We start from the raw sequence: 20,722 nt of genomic DNA on the forward strand, positions 1-20,722 counted from the left end.
GGGCAAGCGTGCATCTGCTCTGCCGGCCTCTGGAAGGCACTGTCCTGTCCCAGCCACCGTTCTGCCTCTAGCCCTGCTGCTCCCTGCATACCCCGGCCCCTCTAGCTGCCAGCAGCGCCCACCCCCCACCCCACGGTTGCCATGAGAACCAGGCACACAGAGGGAGGCGGGAGTGGTAGCCAGGCCATCCCCCTGTCGGTCTGGAAAGCCTCCCCTACCCCAGTTCCTGTGCCTAGACTAGTCGGTTTCTCACCCTGGAGGCTGCAGGCAGGGGCTGGGGACCAGACACTAAGCTGACGTGGTAAGGACTTCCTTCAGCCCACAGCCTACAAGATCTCCTGTCCTCGTGGAGCCCAGTAAATGTGCGGATCAGGCTGACACGAAATGAACTTGCCCAGGGCCCTGGATCTAATGGACCTACGCGGGGCAGGTCTTGGCCTTTGGAGCCAAGGGCATCCATGACTCAACCCTCCGCAGTTAGACGGTTCCCCAGCTCAGCATCTGGTTTGGAAGGGGCTGGTGGGACTGGAGAATGGAGATCACCACGTGGTTTGTAAGTGGCCCACGTGCAAACCTGCCCAGGGCAGTGACAGTCCTCCACGCACCTCGACTCTGATCCCAGGGAGCCTAGGAGCGTGCCCTTGCCCTGTAGAGCCCCGGCAGCCTGGGGACAGGAGGGCTGCAGGCCCCGCTCAGCCGTGCCCATCTGGCCCCAGGAACCTTCAGAGCTTGGCACCTCCGGCCTGGCAGAGCGGAGCAGGGCCCAGCGGGGCTGGGAGCAGCCCATCTGCTCCTGCGAGGCCTCAGCGGAGGTGTGAATTCCGGAGCTTGGGGCTCCTCCAGGGTCCTGCTCCGAGGCCACCGCCAAGCCACCAGGTGCCCCCGGGGTGGGGGCTGGCGGGACCGGCAGGCTGCTCCCTGCGTGTGGGTACCCCGGTTGGAGCCCAGGCCCGCACCCTGAGAACGAGGGAGCGCTTTTCAGCTGGCGCTCGGCACAGCCCGACCAACTGCCAGCAGGCCACACGGGTCCCAGGCCCACCGCACGGCCCCTTTAAATGCGGCCCCGCCGGCCGCCGCCAGGGGCAGCACTGAGCAGCCGGCGGCCTCCGCGCCGCTGCCTCGAAGCTTCTGCCGGTGCCGGGGACGCCGCGGAGCGGAGAAGGCGGAGCGGGCGCAGGCCTGCGCAGCCCACCGGGCGCGCGCGGCGGGGAAGCAGCGCCCAGGTAAGGGATCGGGGGCCGCTGCCCCGCGGGCCCTGTCATGGGGGGGGGGGGCACCCGCAAGGATGGGGTCCTACTTCAGAGCTACACCGGCGGGTCCTCACTCCGGGCGCTCGGGGCGGGGGGCAGGGCTGGGCCGCGGGGAGACCCGCGGGAGGGGCGCGTTAGGCCTGGGGCCCCTGCAAGGACCGACCGCCCCCGTGCCCACGGGGAGGGATGTCACCCAGCCCAGCTCCATCCTTACCGCCGCAGAGGCGAAGCGGAGCTGTCACCTCCCTGGGGCGGAGCTTCATGCCCTGTCATCGGACCCCCAATTCCAGCCTGGCTTTGAGCTTAAGATGGAAGGGAGTGGGAAGGGGACAGTCCTATGAGCAGGGACAGAATTGGGGTGGGTGCAAGGCTGCGATGGGACGGGCCGCTGGGACTTCATGGCCCTGACCCAGAAGGGCAGCCCTGCCGGCAGAAAGCCCCTGGCACACCTGGGACACAGGGTCGGCCTGACCAGAGACCCTGGCAGGTGAGGCCCCCCCCCCCCCGCCCCGGGCTTCCCCCAGCCCGGCCAGGAGCACGCTTCCCCAGCCCGTGTGAGGTGGGGGCCCTGTCAGCACCGTCTGAGACCCTACACGACCTGTCCAGGCCCCGGGTACCACAGAGGGGCCGGTGGCCCAAGTCTCAGCATGAGCCCAGTGCAGAGGGGTGGACCCCCGCCCAGCCCCCATTGCGGGGGCAGCAGAACCTCAGGTTGCCATGGAGCCTTCCTGAGCTGCTGTGGAGAGGGCTCTCTCCTGAGGAGAAGCAGTGAAGGGTGGGGGGGGCTTTACCCGCCCACCACCCTGCCTCCCCTGCTTGCGGCCTCCTGGCCCCATGCTGCTCTGGGGAAGAGGGGCGGCCCTGAGCCGGTGGCTCCCGCCCCCACATGGTCCTGCGGCCGCCACCGGTTTCTGAGCTGCAGGGCACAGGCCGCAAAGCTGGGGTGGCTGCTCCCCGGGCCTTGTCACGACGGCCCCAACAAGCTTAATGGGTTCCAACCACCCTAAGACACCAGGGATCAAAAGAGGTTTCTGCAAGGGAAAGGGGGCTTTAGGGCCAAGGGATGTTCTTTGTGGCGTGTGCTGGCCTGGGCCACACAGAAGGGCGAGGGTGGGGCAGGCCAGTCCGTCAGCCCAGGGGCGGTGCCTGGACCTGATGGGGCCATCTCCATGTCTGCTGGGGCCTCAGGACCGGGGCTTGGTTCCGGGGACTGTTCCCAGGGCAGCCACCACTGCCGTGCTGGGGGAGGGTCTCCATGTCCCACCCGGTCAGCAGGTGGCCAGGGAGACTCAGCAACTTTGTCACGGTCCAGGGACTCCCCCTCAGGCCACACCATCAGAGGGCTTGCCCTGCACTGGGCGTGAGGACGGGGCTTAAGTCACCCATGAGTGTTGTGAGGCAAACACCCGTAAAGAAATTTGTAAATAAGGTTTCGAAGGAGCCTACCGTCATCCCAGCTGGGAACACACCCCCGTTCTTCCTGCCCCAGGACACGGCTTCTACCCAAACCTGCCGATGGTAGTGGGGGGAGGGGGAGGCCCCCCGGGGGCACGGGCCTGGCAGCAGGAGCTCGGGAACCACAGCGACGGCCATTGCCTTTCTGCCTGATTGGCTACATCCCAGCAGAAAGTGGCCCAGAAAGGGTGGCCCGGGGCAGGGGACAGACCCTGAGTAGCTGGACGGCTGGGTTCCTCCCGCAGGTGCTTCTGACGCCGGCATGGAGCAAGTGCCTGGGGCCTCGGCCACCGCGGGCAGCCAGGACTGCTCCGCCCACTGGGTCCCAGGTAAGTCAGGCCAGCGTAGGGGTGTAGCCAGCTCTGGGCTGCAGAGGGGTCACCCTGACCCGCATCTCCCACCAGGGCAAAAGCCCGGAAAGGCAGAGTGAGCTGCGACCGCCAGCCTGGGGACCTCTTTTAAAATGACCCGCACGGACCCGCCGGACCTGTTGGTGTCGACCGTGTACCAGGACATCAAGGTGGCGGCCCCCGGGCCCGCGTCGCGGCGCCCGCCATGTGAGCGCCCCGTGCCCCCGCCAGCTGCGCCCGCGCCTTTCAACAAGCGCCACTGTCGCAGCTTCGACTTCCTGGAGGCGCTGGACGGGGAGGCCATGGAGGCCCGACCCGAGCCGCCGCCCCCGGAGCCGGCCGCGCCGCGCGCCCGGCCCCGCGATGGCGAGCCCCGGCGCCGCGCCCGCTCCAAGAGCGCGCCCCGCGCGACCCCGGGCCTGGCGCCCGCGCCCGCCTCGCCGCCGGTGCTGCCGCGCCGAGGCCGGGAGGCCCAACGGACAGCGCGGGGCGAGGCATCGCCGCATCGGGAGCCCGCGTACCCGGCGCTGCGCGCGCTCGCCAATGAATTGCACCCCATCAAGCTGCAGCCGCAGCGGGGCGGCCCCGGCCGCATCGCGCCCCTCTGCGCCGCCACGGGCCGCTGCGCGCCCCCCGAGCCGCCCGCCGGGCCTGCACCCCACGTCCGCTGCCGCCTGGACATCAAGCCGGACGACGCGGTGCTGCAACACACCGCCCGGGGCTCGCGGTCCTGCGGGCCCGCGGAGACCATGCCCTGGGCACGCCCTGCCCCGCAGCTCCACGGCCTCACGGTGCCCGGACCTCGCCACGTGGCGCTGTCGCGCACCCCCACCCCCAGTGACACGTACTGCGCGGATCCGCGAGCGCTGTACTGCGACGGTCCCCTGCCTGGGCCCCGGGACTATACGGAGCGCCGAAGTCTGCCCTTCACCACGCCGCCGGGTCCCACCCAATTCTTCTACACCGAGGAGCCCGAGGGCCACGCTGGTGGCTTTACGGCCAGCCCTGGGCTGCCCTTCGACGGCTACTATGCCAGGCCCTTCCCGTCGGAGGAGCCCCCTGTGACCAGTCCAAGGCGCGGCGGCGGCGGCTACTACGCAGGTGAAGTGCGCACCTTCCCGGTCCAGGAGCCGCCCTCCCGTTCCTACTATGGGGAGGCCGCTCGAGCCTACGGCCCGCCCTACGGCCCGCCCTGTGGCCCCCGCTATGTTCCCGAGGAGCCGCCGCGGGCCCACCCCGCTCTCCGCCCCTTTTACACAGAGGACTTCGGGCGGTACCGCGATCGCGACGTTCTAGCTCGGACTTACCCACACCCACGAGGCAGCCCCGCCTGGGGTGACTGGGGCCTGCGGCCTTACCGCACCCTGCAGGTGGTGCCTCCCCCGGACCCTGGCCCATTGCTCGCCTCTTGGCACGGCGGCACCGGCACCAGCCCGCCCCGGTTGGTCACTGACAGCCGCCACTACTCGCGCTCCTGGGACAACATCCTGGCGCCGGGGCCGCGCCGGGAGGACCCCCTGGGCCGCGGCCGCAGCTACGAAAACCTGCTGGGGCGAGAGGCGCGGGAGCCGCGAGGCGCATCCCCGGAAGGCCGGCGCCCGCCCGTCGTCGTGAACCTCTCCACCTCGCCCAGACGCTATGCGGCGCTGTCTCTGTCCGAGACGTCGCTGTCGGAGAAGGGCCGCGCGGGCGAGGGCCCGGGCCGCAACTGGTATGTCACGCCTGAGATCACCATCACCGACAACGACCTGCGAGCCGGGGAGCGACCGCCAGCCAGGGCCTGGGAGCTGCCGGGAGGGCGACCCCGGCCGTCTCCGCCCGCCGCCCCAGATGGGCCCACGGGTGGCCGCCAGCGCAGCCTCGAGCAACTGGACGAGCTCATCACCGACCTGGTCATCGACTCTCGGCCCCCCGCGGGCCAAGCCCCGGAGCCCGCGGCCGATGGACTGGGCCGCCAGCTGCGCCGCCTGCTGGACTCCAGGCCCGCGGGCTCCGGGGCACCCGCGCTGGCGCCGCGCTCGCCACCCGCGTCCGCCGGCAGCGCCGAGGAGCCGGCCGGCCAGGGGCAGGCTGCCGACGCGTCCCCGGAGCCCAGCGCCGACGAGGACGACCTGATGACGTGCTCCAACGCACGCTGCCGGCGCACCGAGACCATGTTCAACGCCTGCCTCTACTTCAAGTCCTGCCACAGCTGCTACACCTACTACTGCTCGCGCCTGTGTCGCCGCGAAGACTGGGACGCGCACAAGGCACGCTGCGTGTACGGCCGCGTGGGCAGCGTGTGCCGCCACGTGCTGCAGTTCTGCCGCGACAGCGGCCCCGTTCACCGCGCCTTCTCGCGCATCGCGCGTGTCGGCTTCTTGTCGCGCGGTCGCGGCGTGCTCTTCCTGGGCTTCCCGAGCCCTGGCTCTGCAGACAACTTCCTGCGCTTCGGCCTCGAGGGGCTGCTGCTGTCGCCCACCTACCTGTCGCTGCGCGAGCTGGCCACGCACGCGGCGCCCCTGGGCAGCTACGCGCGCGAGCTGGCCGCCGCCGGGCGCCTCTACGAGCCGGCCGAGTGCTTCTTGCTCAGTGTGTCGGTGGCCGTGGGCCCCGGCGCCACGCCCCCCGGCACCTCCGCCCGGCCCGCCCCCGCACCGCGCAGCCCTGGGCCCACGGTGCGTAAGTTCGCCAAGGTGGCGTTGGCGGCCGGCAGCCCGGCTCGACCGCCCCCGGCTCGAGGTCGCGAGGCCGACATGGAGACGCTGATCCTGACTCCGCCGCCAGGCACCGCAGGCCTGGACCAAGAAGGCGAGGCAGGCCGGCGCGCGCGCGAGGTGGCCTTCATCCACATCCAGCGCGAGCTGCGGCTGCGCGGCGTCTTCCTGCGCCACGAGTTCCCGCGCGTCTACGAACAGCTCTGCGAGTTCGTCGAGGCCAACCGGCGCTTCACGCCCACCACCATCTACCCCACGGACCGGCGCACCGGCCGCCCCTTCATGTGCATGATCATGGCTGCCTCCGAGCCGCGCGCACTCGACTGGGTGGCCAGCGCCAACCTGCTGGACGACATCATGTGAGCGGTGGGGTCACCCCCGGCCTCCGCCCAGCCCGCTCAAACCCCGCCCAGTCCACATTGGGCCCACCCCCGGGCTCCGCCCAGCCCGCTCAGGCCCCGCCCAGTCCACATTGGGCCCACCCCCGGGCTCCGCTCAGGCCCCGCCCAGTCCACATTGGGCCCACCCCCGGCTCCACCCAGCCCGCTCAGGCCCCGCCCAGTCCACATTGGGCCCACACACCCCCTCCGGGCTCCGCCCAGTCCACACTGGGCCCACCCCTGGGCTCCGCCCAGCCCATTCCACATTGGGGCCTCCCCGGGCTCCGCCCAGTCCGCCTAGGGCCCACCCCCGAGCTCTGCTCCGCCTACTCAGACACCGACTAGTCCACCCAAGGCCCACCCGGAGCCCCACACAGCCCTCTCTGGGCCTGCGCAGTCCACCTAGGGCCCACTCCCAAGCTTTGCCTGCCCACCCAGACCCCGCGCAGCCCACCGGGAGCCCAGCCCAATCCCTCAGGCCAGGCCGTGCTCCTCTCGTCTTTCTTCTGTTTGCCACAAGCTCTGCCCAGGTCCCGCCCCATTGAGTTCGCCACAGGCCCCGCCTTTCATTCCCCCTCCTCCGGCTCCCAGCTCCCAGCCAGCCCTGGGGCCTCCCCGGAGGTCGGTCCTCAGCCGCTTGGTGCTCCCCGCTGGGAGGCGGGGTGGGCCTGAGGACCGCCCGACCCTGCCTTCACGCGGAGGGGTCACTACCGCAGACCCCACCGCGAAGATCCGGTCAGTCCATTTCCTGACGTCCGCAAAGCCTCCCTGCAACCTCCCCAACCCTGGTTCTCCCTGATCCAGGAGCCCCGGTTGCCCAAAGCCTCGTCCCGTCGCTTCAACGGTCCCCCCACCCGCCTTCTGTGGTTTAGGGTGCATCCTGCTCAGAGGCCTTTCCTCTCTGGCGGACACCCTGATTAGTCCCAGTGTGTTCGTGTCCCGAGATGACAAGGCTGGAGGGGGCCCCAGCAAGATAAGAGCACGGCTGGACCCTGAGCCCGCACACTGGCGACGGAGTCCACACATGGGCGACGCTACCCGCCCTCCGGTCCTCTCACCTCCAGCCGCCCTAACATGGGTCCTACAGGAGGGTTTGGAACAAGCAGCAGTGGAGGGGGATAGTCGGAGGTCTTCAACCAAGGCACAACACACCCAGACAGAGAGAGGGGCCTGGGCGGGGTGGGCGGGAGGATGTGGGTGGGGGCGCTGGCAGGATCCGGCCCAGAGCTGAGAGGTGAGGAGTCCTGGCTGTGTGTGAGTCGGCTGCCGGCCCACACGGACAGGAGGCCCCTAGGTGGGTGCCAGAACAGAGAGGGGGTGAAACCGGCAGCGCAGGCCCTAACCTCACAGGGAGGAGGGAAGCAAATGCAGAGGGCGGATGAACAGGAGGAACCACACATGCCCAGAAGGGGCTCGTACCCACTAACGTAGGGAGGACAAAAAGATTGGACTGCGGGGAAAGGGTGTCGGAGTGAGCCAGTTGATCAGGGCAGGGGACGACTGGAGGTGTGGGGGCTTGACTACACGAACATCCCGCGTGTGCTCGCTCTGGCCTTGCCCTGTGCTGAGGCCTAGAGACCCGAGGCAGGGGACTGGGCTCTGTTCCCGGGAGCGCACACTCATTGGCCCACAGCCCTAGCTCCATAAGGACAAAGTGAGAGGGGACCAGGCCGGCCTGGCAAGCTCCTCCTGGGGCTCCCAGCACTCCCTAACGGGGCCAGGAGAGGACATCGATTGAATTGTGAACGTCCCCCACACCTCTGTTCCCGGCTCTCCTTCCGTGCCATGCACCCTAGCCCATCCCACAACGTCTGCGCGCCAACCTTGGCCTATCAGCCTAGCGCGTTTGCATCGGCCACGCGCCCCGCTTGCCCCACCCGCCTTCGTGGCCTCCCAAGTCCAGCCGCCATGCCCCCTGCCCTAGGGCCTCAGCTTTCAGCCCCACGCCTGAGGGCCGGCTGGCCAGGAATGATCCTGGCTGGACTGGGATTATTTCCAGGGGGCGAATGCTTTCAAACCAAGTAAAACAACTCGAATGTAGCCATTGCTTCCTCCTTGATGGCGGGGCGGGGGCGGTCCGTGGGTGGGACTGGTGGGACTGGGAGAAAGGCCCTTGACCACGCTGAGCTGGGCAGGCGCGGGAGGGAAGGGAAGAGGGCCTTGAGGCCTTGGGACGCCTTGGGAGGGAGAGGGAGGCCTTGGGACGCGGTGGGGGACAGGGAGGGAGGCCTTGGGACGAGGTGAGAGGAGGGAGAGGGAGGCCTTGGGACGCGGTGGGGGACAGGGAGGGAGGCCTTGGGAGGGAGAGGGAGGCCTTGGAACGCGCGTTGGGAAGGCGGACGGGGAGGTCTTGGGACGCGGTGGGGGAGGGGTCGGGACGGGCGCTTGTCGCTTGGGCCTCATGAGCCGTCCAGCCCCTCTAAAGGAGCCTGCCACCGTTCCCGCTACCCACTCCGCCTCCCAGTCCCCACTAAAAAAGAACTGTTAAGTTAACTTGATTTAATCACCGCCCACTCCCGGGTCCCTGTTCCCCTTTAAGCGGGACCGGCGTGGCCGCGGAGTGGCAAGGAGCTAGGTTGCCATTGGCCAGTCTGTGTTGCGGGTCGGCGACACGATTGGCTGAAGCTCCGGGCCCGGGCAGCAAGGCCCCGCGGGATTGGGTCCGGGCTCCCAGGGCCCGCCTCCCGCACGGTCTACTCGACCCAGGGTCGCTGCGGGAAGGGCCGCGGGCTGCCGGGGCGGGCGGGCTGTGGGAAACATGGCGGCGGCGGACCTCGCCCAGATAGCGGATGTGGACATCGATCCCGACGGCGTCTTCAAGTACGTGCTAATCCGAGTTCACGCGGCGCCGCCCTCCGAGGCCCCGGCCGGGAAGAGCAAGGAGATCGTGCGGGGCTATAAGTGGGCCGAGTACCACGGTGAGGGCGGGGCCGGCCGGCGTTTTCGGGGCGGGGCTGAGGGCGTCTGGGGGCGGGGCTGAGGGCCCTGGGCGGGGAATGAGGCGGCGTCGAGAGAGGCGGTCCTGTACCCGGTCTGAGGGCAAGGGTCCTGGAGGGCGAGGGGCCGCCATGGCGCGACCCGTGTCTCCTAGTCCCAGGACTCCTGCCCGGGTGCACGCCTTCCTCCTTTCATGGCGTCCCAGCCTGGAGGGGCCCCTCTCCTGGGGAAGGAGCTGCCCAGAGCCGGAGCTCCAGATCCCCCGGGCCTCCGGGGGCCGTGGCACGTGCTGAGCCGCCTTCCCTGTCCCAGCCGACATCTATGACAAGGTATCGAGCGAGATGCAGAAGAAGGGCTATAGCTGTGAGTGCCTGGGAGGCGGGCGCATCTCCCACCAGAGCCAGGACAAGAAGATCCACGTGTATGGCTACTCCATGGTGAGCCCCCGGCCCGCGGAGGGGGGCGGGGGGAGGGACCAGCTCTCACAAGCCCTCACTGCCCTGCGCTGAGGACACCTGCGGCACTGGGGGTTCTCTGGCTGTCTGGGCCGCAGACCCCTCCCGCCAGTGGCTTCCCCATCTCCCACGAGTAGTGGCAGGGAGGCCACTGCCTGCCCCTCAGCCACAGTGGGCCGCGTCCCGTTCCTCCACGAGTCCCTTCACCAGGCCACGGTGGAGACCCAGGGGCATTCACACAGCCTCTCTCGGCACCTAGGATAGGCTGCGCCCTGGGCTGGAGGGCCCACGCGCAAGGACTGCTCACCTTGGCGGCCAGCTTGCCCTGGGCGGTCAGGGAGGGCTGGCCACGTCCGGCTCCAGCGGGCCCCCTCCATAGCCGCCTCCCGGGTGCTGCTGCCGATGGACGCCCAGAGCCAGGACGGGGCTGTGAGCGTCGGCCTCTGTCTTCAGGGTTACGGTCGTGCCCAGCACTCAGTCTCCACTGAGAAGATCAAAGCCGTGTACCCGGACTACGAGGTCACCTGGGCCGACGACGGTTACTGAGGCCTGCCCGAGCGGCCCACTATACCCCCTGGCGCTATGCACCCCGGGCCAGGCCTTGGAGACCAACAGCAGCCGGGCCCGAGCGCCCAGGTTTACCTCACCTGCAGGAATTAAAAACGTTATCACCCCTGCTCTTCCTCAGATGTGTGTGTGTCTTGATCTGTCTGCTTCCCGGTCACCCCTGGGGACCCCTGGCCGGAGGGTGTGGGTGACAGAGAGCTGGAGGCGGCCCTGGTAGCCGCAGGGCCCCTACTGGCTGTCCCTCACCTGGCTCCACATCTGGGGGCCCCGGGGGGGGGGGGTGGCGTGCACACTCAGCCCTTTGTGCTCTGATAAGGGGGCCCCTGGGCTGCTGCCCCCATTTATGGCCTGATTGCTCCTCTCCACCCCTCCTGTGTCCAAGGACATCTGGGAGGAAACTCTTTGATGAGCCCTTGCGCAAGGAGTTAGCACCAGTCCCCCAGGGCCAGCTGACATCAGTGTCCCCTCGTGATCTGCCGTTTGAAGTCACGTGAAGTTTCCCAGACCCCTCGTAAGACCGGGTCCCATGGCACCCGCCCTGCAGCCACAGGCTCTGAGGGTTCAGGCTTGGAGCCTGGAGCCCCCCTGCAGGACCCCCTCCTCTCCTCCCAGTGCAGGGCTGAGGGGGGACGAGCTGCGGCAAGTGGATGTGTGGATGAGGGGACAGCCGAGCACAGCTGTCCCTGTGGCTCCCCGTGAACACGGGTGCCATCTTGGGGCAGGCCTTCCGTGAGCTCACGGTGGCCTCTCCAGGCTGTTGTGACCACATCTTAGTGATGAGACAGGATCTGGTAAGACCCAGGTCACGTGGTGGTAAATGCCCTGTGCCCGGCAGCACCCAGCCACGCTAATCAGAACGGTTGTTGATGAATACATGATCGTCCCTTACAAAGGAATGAGCGAACAGGCAGCCACAGACTGTGGTGGGGAAGGACGAAGTCCCTGGTCACTTGGGGCAGGGAGGCACGGAACGTGGGGCTGGGGGCACAGGTGGGGGGTGCGTGCTGGGCTCCTGCCCCAGCTCTGGGAGACAAAGCCCGAGTGGGTGCTTTCTCTGGCGGGGCCTCCGCCAGGCAGGGCTGGGGCGGTGGGCCTGATGACCGAAGCCCGACCTTTGGTCAGAAGTATCCGGGCGGGTGGGAGCCTACCTGGGCCAGGGGCCCCTCTCCTGGACGCTTTTACAGTCGGACGTTCGTCCTCATCAACACAGGGCGGGGCCTGCTGACGGGCAGCGGGTACAGAAGGGGACAGGTCCCCCCTCCAAGCAGAGCAGACTCAGCCTGCGGGGCCACAGACAGATAACCGGGCGAAATCCCCGTGAGGCCGCCTGGAGTGCGCTGTCCCTCGGCCTCACTCCCCTGGCCCAACCATGCGTCTGCCCCACCACCTCCTGCTGGCCTTGCTCCTGGGTGAGTGTCAGGTCTCCTCCCCAGGAGAGGGGCAAGGCCCTGGGTGGCCTTTGGGGGGTGCCCAGGACAAGCCTTTGGGGGCCTGGGGGTTGCCCCATCGGGGAAGGGGCACGAATTCTGCTTTACCTGGCCCCAGTGTCCACCCGGGTCCCAGGGCGAGAGGGCCCTGGAAGGAGCCTGAGGGGGCCGGGGGCATTTCCTTGTTGGGTTCCTGCTCCCTTCCTCGGGGGCGTCCCATGTCGTTGGTCCCATGCTCACAACCCCCCCCCCCCATCCTGACGTGCAGCCCGCCTCTCCTGGGCCAGATGTGTCCTGCCTGGCCCTGACCAGGACCCCCCAGCTGGCAGGACCCAGCCCCCTCCCTCCCTGACCTCTTGGCCTAGGCCTCAGAGCAGGTGAACAGTATCCTGGGCCGCCTGGGATTGGGGGGGGTCACCCCGCCCCAGGCCACCCGCCTGTCTCTCTCCTAGCAGCAGGGCCCCCAGGCCGGGCCTGGGTCCCCAACGACTGCAGGGCCCCCAGCGAGGCCGCATGCAATTTCGTGTGTGACTGCCCAGACTGCTCCGACGAGGCCCAGTGCGGTGAGCTGGGGCCCGGTGGGGCGGGCAGGGGGCGGGCAGGCCAGCTCTCTGCAGACAGCCCTGAGCCCCCCACTTTCCAGGTTACCACGGGGTCTCGCCCGCCCCGGGCGCCCCCTTCGCCTGTGACTTCGAGCGAGACTCCTGCGGCTGGCGGGACATCAGCACCTCAGGCTACAGGTGGCTGCGAGACCGGGCAGGAGCCACACTGGAGCCTCTGGGGCCGCGCTCAGACCACACTCTCGGCACAGACCTCGGTGAGGCCCTGGCGGGCGTCCGTGGTGCCCCCTCCCCCCTTCACTTCCAGCCCCATTTCCTGACCTCTCTGCCGGCCAGGCTGGTACACGGCTGTTGGCACGCACCGCGGGAAAGAGGCGTCCACGGCAGCCCTGCGCTCCCCCGTCCTGCACGACGCCGCCCCCACCTGTGAGCTGAGGCTCTGGCACCACACGGCCACTGGAGGTGGGTGCCCAGAACTCCTCCACCAGGGTGGGGCACCCCGAGGGGAGGGACTGGGAAAGGACGGAGGGCCACTGCAGAGACCGGGAAGGTACCTCAAGGGAGGGACAAGGGTCCTAGGGCAGGGCACAGCCAGCAGGCTGCGGGAAGCAGCGGGGCCCAAGCCGCCCCAGGACCCCCCGTCCCCCACTTACAGATGTGGCTGAGCTGCGGCTAGAGCTGACCCACAGGGCCGAGACGCTGACCCTGTGGCAGAGCTCTGGGCCCTGGGGCCCAGGCTGGCAGGAGCTGGTGGTGGCCACTGGCCGCATCCGGGGCGACTTCTGGGTGAGCTGGGGGTGGTCTGGATGTGGAGGGAGCAGGGAGGGTCTGAGCCCTGACTTAAGTCCTGAGAACCCCACTCTTTTCAGGTGACCTTCTCTGCCACCCGAAATGCCACCCACAGGGGCACCGTGGCCTTGGACGACGTGGTCTTCCGGGGCTGTGGGCTGCCCAGTAAGGCCCCCGTGCCGCGGACCCACACCTGGGGGGCAGTGGGTTAGCAGGACCCAGATGGCCTTGAGCCTCTCCCCCAGCTGCCCCGGCCCCCGGGGTCTTGGGGTCACGGTGACGGGCTGCCCCTCCCCCATGTCAGCCCCCCAGGCACGCTGCCCCCTGGGGTACCACCACTGTGGGAACATGGCCTGCGTGGAGCCCCACCAGCTGTGCGACGGAGAGGACAACTGTGGGGACGGCTCAGATGAGGACACGCCCACCTGCCGTGAGCTGGAGGGGCTGCTGGGGGTCACCAGGGAGCATGCTGGAGCGGGACAGGCGGGGTACGGGCCCTGCCGGCAGCCTGACCCTGCTTCCCCCACAGGCCGCCACACGGCCACCGACTTCGAGACGGGCCTGGGCCCGTGGAACCACTCGGAGGGCTGGGCCCGGAACCACAGTGCCGGCCCCAGGCCGCCAGCCTGGCCGCGCCGGGACCACAGCCGCAATAGCGCGCAGGGTGAGGCCCACGGGGGACCGCCGGGGAGCACCCACCGGGGCCCCGCCCGGCCACCCCGGCCCACGTCTGGTGTCTCCCCAGGCTCCTTCCTGGTCTCCGTGGCCGAGCCCAGCGCCCCCGCTGTCCTCTCCAGCCCCGAGTTCCAAGCCTCAGGCCCCCACCACTGCTCGGTGAGGTGGGTGGGGGACACGGGGCCGCCCGACCTGGCTGCCCAGGCCCGGGGGTCTCCCTGACCTTCCTTGGCTTCTTCTCAGCTTATCTTCTACCACTACCTGCACGGGTCTGAGGGTGGCTGCCTCCAGCTGTTCCTGCAGATTCAGAGCCCAGGCTCCCCTCAGGGCCCCGTCCTGCTGCGCAGGCGCCACGGAGAGCTGGGGGCCGCCTGGGTCCGAGACCGGGTCGACATCCAGAGCGACCACCCCTTCCGGGTGAGGCCCGAGACGGCGGCGGCCAGGGGTGGGCGAGCGGGAGGTCCCAGAGGGCCCCCCGCCCCCCGGAAAGCTGGGCAGGGGAGATCAGGGCCCCCCCCCCCCCCCCCCCCCCGCCCCAGGCTGTGTCAGCAGGAAGCTCTGGGAGCAGGCCCAGGGAAGGAGGGGTCGCTTTCAAGGCCTGCGTGGGGGTGGTGACAGGGGAGGGTATCCGGTGACACGAGGCGAGGCCAGGCAGGGGGAGGGCTGGCGGAGCCGACCTGGGGATGACAGAAGGATGTGGGGCGGGGGGGCACACCCTGAGTCCCCTGTGCCCTCAGATTCTGCTCACTGGGCACACAGGCCCAGGCGGTGTCGTGAGTTTGGATGACCTCATCCTGTCGGACCACTGCCAGCCAGTCCCAGGTGGGCCCGCTGAGCCCCTCCCTCTCCAGGAGAAGCACAGCCCACCCCCCTGACCCCTGTTCTGTCCCCACAGAGGTGTCTGGATCACCTCCTGGGCTCTGGGCCGCAGCCCCCTGGCGCCAGCCGTCCAGCCTGCGGCCCCGGGACTTCTGCGAGCCGGGACATCTTTCCTGCGGGGACCGGTGCGTCCTCCCAGAGCAGCTCTGTGACTTCCAGCAACAGTGCGAGGGGGGCGAGGATGAGCAGGACTGTGGTGAGGGGCGGCCGGAGCTGGCGGGAGGCGGGGGGGCCCTCTCTTCCTCCAGACCCTCCCCGACCCTCCCTGCTACTGCCGTTCCAGGCACCACGGACTTTGAGCCCCTCACAGCGGGGGGCTGGGAGGATGCCAGCGTGGGGCGACTGCAGTGGGGGCGTCTCCCGGCCCAGGAGAGCCGGGGCCCTGGCGCAGGCGCCCGCGGGACCGCTGCTGGTGAGGCCCAAGTCCCCCCATCTGCGAACTGCACCCCCAGAGGGGACCTTGCTGTGCCTCCTCTCACCAGGGAGTGTGCCTGCCTGGGGCAGCGGGGTGAGGGGGGCGGGGGGGCCCTGGCAGGAATTGGCTCTGAGAGGCCTTGCTTTTCCTCAGGGCACTTCCTGTCCCTGCAGAGGGCCTGGGGACAGCTGGCGGCAGAGGCCCGGGTCCTCACACCTCCCCTGGGTCCCTCGGGCCCCCGCTGTGAGCTCCACATGGCTTACTATTTCCAGAGTAACCCCCAAGGTACCCACCCCACCCCCCCACCCCCCCCCTGCTGTCCCTCTGGCCCACCCCGCCCCGAGACACCCTGCGGGAGGGTGGGGGAGGAGGGCTGGGCAGACCCACAGTGACCCCCTCGGCCAGGCTTCCTGGCCCTGGTCGTGGTGGAGGACAGCAACCGTGAGCTGGTGTGGCAGGCCCCGGGCAGCAGCCAGGGCTGGAGGATGGACAGAGTCCTTCTTGGGGCACGCCGCCGGCCTTTCCGCGTAAGGAGGGCAGCCTGGGGGGGGGGGGGGTCACAGAGCCAGCGCTGACTCGACAGCCCCCTCCCTTGTGCTCCTCACGAAGCTGGAGTTTGTCGGCCTGGTGGACTTGGACGGCCCTGGCCAGCAGGGCGCTGGAGTGGACGATGTGACCTTGAAGGACTGCAGCCCCGTGACAGCCACTGAGAAGGACTCAGGTCCTTCTGCCCGCTCCCAGCCCCTACCCAGGGGCCTCTCCCCCCCGCCCCCCGTCACCACCTCGAGGGACCCTGGGAGCCCCCACCCCAGAGAGCAATTCTCACACCCTCTAGGGACACAGGGCGGGTGTGGGGGTGCTCGGGGCGTGCTGACCCCACCGCGGCCCCGCCCTCAGAGGTCTCCTGTAACTTCGAGCGGGACACGTGCGGCTGGTACACCGGCCACCTCACAGATGCCCACTGGCGCCGGATCCAGAGCCACGGCCCCGGGTACGACCACACCACAGGCCGAGGTAGGGCAGGGGCACCCAAGCCCGGGGGGCGGCTCTCGGTCTGGGCCAAGCCCCTCCTGGAACCCGGGGTCTCTGCAGCTCAGCCCGGTGTCCCTGCCGCAGGCTACTTCTTGCTTCTGGACCCCACGGACCCCCCAGCCCGGGGCCCTGGTGCCCACCTGCTCACCCAGCCCCAGGTGCCCACAGCTCCTCAGGAGTGCCTCTCCTTCTGGTATCACCTCCACGGGCCCCAGATCGGTGAGCGACCCTGGTGCCGGGCAGGGCCTCCTGGGTCCGGGGCCCTGCAGGGGCGGAAGCCTTCAAGAGTTGGGCTCTGGTCCCCTCCTACCCCCGCCCCCCTGTCTAGGGACACTGCGCCTGGTGCTGAGGCGGGAAGGAGAGGCAGACACGCTCCTGTGGTCACGGACCGGCACCCATGGCAACCACTGGCACGAGGCCTGGGCCACCCTCCACCACCAGCCGGGCTCTGGCACCAAGTACCAAGTGAGGCCCCGCGCCAGGGCGGTGGGGGACAGGGCCAGCCCACAGCCGCTCACCCCCTCTGCCCCCAGCTGCTGTTCGAGGGCTCCCGGGACGGCTACCACGGCACGATGGGCCTGGACGACGTGGCCCTGCGACCCGGGCCCTGCTGGGCTCCCAGGCGGTGCTCCTTTGAGGACTCAGCCTGTGGCTTCTCCAGCGGGGGCCAAGGCCTCTGGACGCGCCAGCCCAATGCCACGGGCCACGCCGCCTGGGGCCCCCGCGCTGACCACACCACGGGGACGGCTCAAGGTTCGCATCGGGGGTGACGGAGGGGTGGGCAGAGGGGGCCATGTGGGGGCTGACGCTGGCGCCTCCCAGGGCACTACATGGTGGTGGACACGAGCCCCCGGGCCCTGCCCCCCGGCCACGTGGCCTCCCTGACTTCAGAGGAGCACCAGCCTCTGGCCCAGCCTGCCTGCCTGACCTTCTGGTACCACCTGAGCCTCAGAAACCCAGGTGAGGGGTCTGCAGCCCGGGGCCCCCGAGCGGCCGCCACCCCCCCCCCCTCCCCCTGCTGCTGCTGACCTGGGCTGGTCACTCGGCGTGGCAGGCACCCTGCAGGTCCACGTGGGGGAGGCCGAGAGGAAGCAGGTGCTCAGCATCAGTGCCCACGGAGGGTCCGCCTGGCGCCTGGGGAGTGTGGACGTGCAGGCCGAGAGGGCCTGGAGGGTGAGTGCCGGGGGCAGGCGACCTTTCGCTTCCGGGGCCCGCCCGGACCACGCACGAGGCTGCCCTGCCCTGTCCCTGCCCAGGTGGTGTTCGAGGCGGTAGCCGCCGGCGTGGAGCACTCCTATATCGCGCTGGACGACCTGCTCCTCCAGGACGGGCCCTGCCCTCGGCCAGGTGGGAGCCCCGCGGCCGGGCCCCGGGCCCCCTTGTGACCCATCCGCGGCTGGTACCAGCTCCAGTGCGGACCGGCAGATGCCTGGCCTGGCCCCCTGGCCCCCTGGCCCCAGCAGGACAGAGAGGGGAGGCAGCAGCGCTCACTGGCCGGGCTCCCCGGGGGCGTGGGGGCACCCCGGCTCACTGCCCAGGTCTCCCGCAGCTTCCTGTGACTTTGAGGCTGGCCTGTGTGGCTGGAGTCATCTGGCCTGGCCTGGCCTGGGAGGGTACAGCTGGGACTGGAGCAGTGGGGCCGCACCTTCCCGCTACCCCCAGCCCCTGGTGGATCACACTCTGGGCACAGAGACAGGTGCGTCCGAGGTGGGCAAGGGGCCCCGGGGCCACACACACACACCCCGGGGGGGCACGCACCCCACCCCGCCCCAGGCCAACCGGCCCAGCCCGTGGGGGCTCCCATCAGAATCAAGGGCCACGGCCAGTTAGCCAGGCACCCTGTCCCTCTCACCTCCAGGACACTTCGTGCTCTTCGAAACCCACATGCTGGGCCCGGGGGGCCAGGCAGCCTGGCTGCACAGCCAGCCTCTGCCCGCCACCGAGGCCTCCTGCCTCCGCTTCTGGTACCACATGGGCTTCCCGGAGCACTTCTGTGAGTGGGGCCGGGCCAGTAGCGATGGGTGCTGGAAGCAGCGAGGGCGGATGGGGGCAGCCCTGGCCCACCGGGCTGGGGACCTGAGCCGCCCCGGCCCCCTTCTTGCAGACAAGGGCCAGCTGCGGGTGCTCCTGAACAGCGCCCGGGGCCAGCTGGCCGTGTGGAGCATGGGCGGGCGCCTGCGGCACCAGTGGCTGCTGGGCCAGGTGGAGGTGGCCAGCGCAGAGGAGTTCCAGGTGAGGCCGGGCCGCCCGGAGCCTGGCGGTTGCAGAGGCCCCAGGCCCCGCCCTCCTCCTCCAGCCCACGCAGCCAGCCCCCTCTCCCTCTGGTCAGATCGTGTTTGAAGCCACTCTAAGCGGCCAGCCAGCCGTGGGGCCCATCGCCCTGGACGACGTCGAGTATCTGGACGGACGGCACTGCCAGCTGCCTGCACCCGGCCAGGGTAAGCGCTGCCCAGGTCAGCCAGCCCTGCCCCAGACCCGGGACTCCGTCAGGCTTGGCAGCCTGTGGCTTGCACGGCTGCCCAAGGAGCCAGGAGAGCCACCGAGGCGGGACCTGCCCCGCCCCTCCCCCTGCCCACTGTCCCCTCCCTTTCTGGGCCGGGCCACCCCTGCCCTTGGTCCCTCAGGAGCCGAGTCGGCTCTCAGCCGGCCTCTGCACTCCACGCCCTCACTCCCAGACCCTGGAGGAGGTGCCCGGCGGGCCGGCGGCCGTGGCCAGCCTGCCCGTGGAGCCCACGCGGCCCACTGTCTCTTTGTGATGGAGGGGCGGCTCTAGCTTGAGGCTGTGACCCCCGCCAGGTCTGGAGCCTCGTGCTGGCACGACCTGCCAGGGTTTCAAGGATGGGCCGTCCCAAGTGCCACCTCAGGGGACAGGGCCGACAGGCAGGGCTTGAGTCCTCGGGCTCATACGGCCCTCGGACCACAGGGGACACGGTAGTGGCCACATCGGTGCCAGCCGCGGTCGGCGGTGCCCTCGTCGTCCTTGTCCTCCTCGTCCTGCTAGGACTGGCGGGACGACGCTGGCTGCAGAAGGGGGGCTGCCCGTCGCAGGGCGAGACAGCGGCTGTGGCCCCCGGCTTTGACAACATCGTCTTCAATGCGGTAGGAGCCCCTGGGTAGGGACAGGTGGGCAGGGCTGACTGGGGAGAAGCCCCCTGGTCTGCTCTCCCTGGCCAGGGCCGTCCACACGCGCAGCGGCCACCCAGCAGTCAGAGGCCCCTCTCCTTCCTCCTAGGACGGTGTCACCCTGCCGGCCTCGCTCACCGACAGCCAGTAGATGACGCAGAGAAGACTCTGGCTCCTCACAAGACGGTCACCCCCCACCCCCTTCCCCCAATCCCTGGCAGACAGAGCCCAAGGAACAACCCCTGCCCCTCCCCCAGGACGCACTGAGCCCCCACACGGTCACCCAGCACCGAGACTGCCACCCACGTGCCTGGGTACGGTCCTCACCCCAACAATAAACGCCCTGGCCCCCGAGGGCAGCCCCCACTTATTGGCTGAGGTCTGTGCACCCTGCTCTGTCAGCGGGAAGGTGGGCTCTTGGGGATCCCCAGAACTGACCCAACCTGCCTGAAAGGATGTGCTTGGGGGCACCTCCCACAGGTCTCAGTGACTCAGCTGACAGGTAACAGGCAGGCCACACGGGACGGGGCCGAGGGCTAGAGGTACCAGAGGCAGATACAGCGGGACCCTGAGAAGCCCCTGTCCCTGGCCGGGAAGGCACCCCAGCACCCAGGCTATCCAGCCCAGCCTGTGGGAATCTGACCCAGGCCCTGCCCAGCCCCTGCCTCGCTGGGTGATTCTTTTTTTTTTTTTTTTTTTTTTTTTTAATGTTTATTTACTTTTGAGAGAGAGAGAGAGACAGAACACAAGTGGGAGAGGAGCAGAGAGAGAGGGAGACACAGAATCCAAAGCAGGCTCCAGGCTCTGAGCTGTCAGCCCAGAGCCCAACGTGGGGCTCGAACCCACGAACCGTGAGATCATGACCTGAGCCGAAGTTGGACGCTTAACCGACTGAGCCACCCAGGTGCCCCTCGCTGGGTGATTCTAATTCAGGACAGGGAGAAACCCCGGACACAGACTGACTAGCAAACGCTGAAGTAGCTGTCAGGGACATAAAGCTGGTCTGGTGAGGAAACGCCCTGCTTTGTCCGTGATTCCACATAAAGGTCCCACGTCCACTGTCCCATGGTAAAGGGTCCATGCCGTAAGTGTCCCCGAGCTCACCATCCCGTGGGCAAATCCAGTGGTCCCCGGAATGATGTGTCTCAGAGGTCACTCGGTGCCCTGGGGATGCTGCTGAGGTCACTGGAAGGCAAACCCAAGGCTCCCACCCTCCTGACCTCACGGGGTCCAAGGATGAAGGCAACCCCCCTCTCTCGGAGGTGTCAAGGCCCCTGGTGTGCCTGCATTCCCTCCTTGCCTAGTAAAACGGAGCCGAATCTTCCTAACCCAGGGAGGGTCCCCGGCTCTGCTCTTCCACAAGGGAAATTTTTTTAAAAAATCACTTATTCATTAAGTAAGCTCCAACCAAACCCAACGTGGGGCCTGAACCCACGACCCCTGAGACCAAGAGCCTCACGCTCTGGGGCACCTGGGCGGCTCAGTCGGTTAAGCATCCAACTCTTGGTTTCTGCTCGGGTCACGATCTGCCATGGCTTCATGAGTTCAAGCTCTGGGTCAGGCTCTGTGCTGACAGCGTGGAGCCTCCTTGGGATCCTCCCTTCCCCCTTCATTCTCTCTCAAAATTAATAAATAAACTTTAAAAAAAAATCACACGCTCCACCGACCGAGCCAGCCAGGCACCCCCACAGGAAGTTTTGACACGGCCCTGCCTGGGCCTGGAAGGTCCCAC

The 20,722-nt window shown here is 68.9% G+C and overlaps 3 protein-coding genes across 8 annotated transcripts; all 3 read left to right on the top strand.

Annotated features, from left to right (window-relative positions):
- Nucleotides 1-609: 609 nt before the first annotated feature.
- Nucleotides 610-8,171, top strand: AJM1 (apical junction component 1 homolog). Of its 3 annotated transcripts, none has more exons than XM_081791007.1 (3): nucleotides 610-1,223; nucleotides 2,951-3,034; nucleotides 3,110-8,171. In XM_081791007.1, exon 3 carries the CDS (start codon nucleotides 3,169-3,171, stop codon nucleotides 6,112-6,114), a length of 2,946 nt encoding a protein of 981 aa, XP_081647133.1. In that variant the 5' UTR covers nucleotides 610-1,223; nucleotides 2,951-3,034; nucleotides 3,110-3,168; the 3' UTR covers nucleotides 6,115-8,171. The 3 variants fall into 3 exon arrangements, with proteins under 3 accessions (XP_081647133.1, XP_081647135.1, XP_081647134.1); XM_081791008.1 differs by lacking the exon at nucleotides 610-1,223 and adding an exon at nucleotides 1,501-1,737; XM_081791009.1 differs by lacking the exon at nucleotides 2,951-3,034.
- A 662-nt stretch (nucleotides 8,172-8,833) lies between these two features.
- Nucleotides 8,834-10,210, top strand: PHPT1 (phosphohistidine phosphatase 1). 2 transcript variants are annotated; one of them, XM_081791019.1, is made up of 3 exons: nucleotides 8,834-9,049; nucleotides 9,381-9,505; nucleotides 9,977-10,210. In XM_081791019.1, exons 1-3 carry the CDS (start codon nucleotides 8,890-8,892, stop codon nucleotides 10,067-10,069), a joined length of 378 nt encoding a protein of 125 aa, XP_081647145.1. In that variant the 5' UTR covers nucleotides 8,834-8,889; the 3' UTR covers nucleotides 10,070-10,210. The 2 variants fall into 2 exon arrangements, with proteins under 2 accessions (XP_081647145.1, XP_081647144.1); XM_081791018.1 differs by lacking the exon at nucleotides 9,977-10,210 and adding an exon at nucleotides 9,783-9,957.
- A 60-nt stretch (nucleotides 10,211-10,270) lies between these two features.
- Nucleotides 10,271-19,665, top strand: MAMDC4 (MAM domain containing 4). Of its 3 annotated transcripts, none has more exons than XM_081791004.1 (29): nucleotides 10,271-11,499; nucleotides 11,970-12,080; nucleotides 12,161-12,334; nucleotides 12,414-12,539; nucleotides 12,733-12,863; nucleotides 12,947-13,031; nucleotides 13,171-13,296; nucleotides 13,396-13,530; nucleotides 13,612-13,700; nucleotides 13,785-13,958; nucleotides 14,279-14,363; nucleotides 14,437-14,616; nucleotides 14,704-14,832; nucleotides 14,989-15,120; nucleotides 15,241-15,362; nucleotides 15,445-15,556; nucleotides 15,733-15,849; nucleotides 15,928-16,086; nucleotides 16,196-16,332; nucleotides 16,401-16,620; nucleotides 16,690-16,827; nucleotides 16,922-17,040; nucleotides 17,124-17,214; nucleotides 17,417-17,563; nucleotides 17,726-17,860; nucleotides 17,972-18,099; nucleotides 18,197-18,305; nucleotides 18,791-18,966; nucleotides 19,100-19,665. In XM_081791004.1, exons 1-29 carry the CDS (start codon nucleotides 11,460-11,462, stop codon nucleotides 19,139-19,141), a joined length of 3,669 nt encoding a protein of 1,222 aa, XP_081647130.1. In that variant the 5' UTR covers nucleotides 10,271-11,459; the 3' UTR covers nucleotides 19,142-19,665. The 3 variants fall into 3 exon arrangements, with proteins under 3 accessions (XP_081647130.1, XP_081647131.1, XP_081647132.1); XM_081791005.1 differs by having other exon boundaries at nucleotides 15,952-16,086; XM_081791006.1 differs by lacking the exon at nucleotides 17,417-17,563.
- The last annotated feature ends 1,057 nt before the right edge of the window (nucleotides 19,666-20,722 follow it).

Source organism: Panthera onca, chromosome D4, assembly GCF_046562875.1.
Source record: "Panthera onca isolate mPanOnc1 chromosome D4, mPanOnc1 haplotype 2, whole genome shotgun sequence".
NCBI lineage: Eukaryota > Metazoa > Chordata > Mammalia > Carnivora > Felidae > Panthera > Panthera onca.

What these genes read in the sequence shown, in the direction of transcription:
- AJM1 (XM_081791007.1), top strand. Translation starts at nt 3,169, where the DNA reads ATGACCCGCACGGACCCGCCGGACCTGTTGGTGTCGACCGTGTACCAG.
- PHPT1 (XM_081791018.1), top strand. Translation starts at nt 8,890, where the DNA reads ATGGCGGCGGCGGACCTCGCCCAGATAGCGGATGTGGACATCGATCCC. An exon ending in TAAGTGGGCCGAGTACCACG is followed by an intron (nt 9,050 to 9,380) that starts GTGAGGGCGGGG and finishes TCCCTGTCCCAG; the next exon opens with CCGACATCTATGACAAGGTA. An exon ending in ACGTGTATGGCTACTCCATG is followed by an intron (nt 9,506 to 9,782) that starts GTGAGCCCCCGG and finishes CTCGGCACCTAG; the next exon opens with GATAGGCTGCGCCCTGGGCT.
- MAMDC4 (XM_081791004.1), top strand. Translation starts at nt 11,460, where the DNA reads ATGCGTCTGCCCCACCACCTCCTGCTGGCCTTGCTCCTGG. An exon ending in GCATCCGGGGCGACTTCTGG is followed by an intron (nt 12,864 to 12,946) that starts GTGAGCTGGGGG and finishes CACTCTTTTCAG; the next exon opens with GTGACCTTCTCTGCCACCCG. An exon ending in CCAGCGCAGAGGAGTTCCAG is followed by an intron (nt 18,100 to 18,196) that starts GTGAGGCCGGGC and finishes CCCTCTGGTCAG; the next exon opens with ATCGTGTTTGAAGCCACTCT.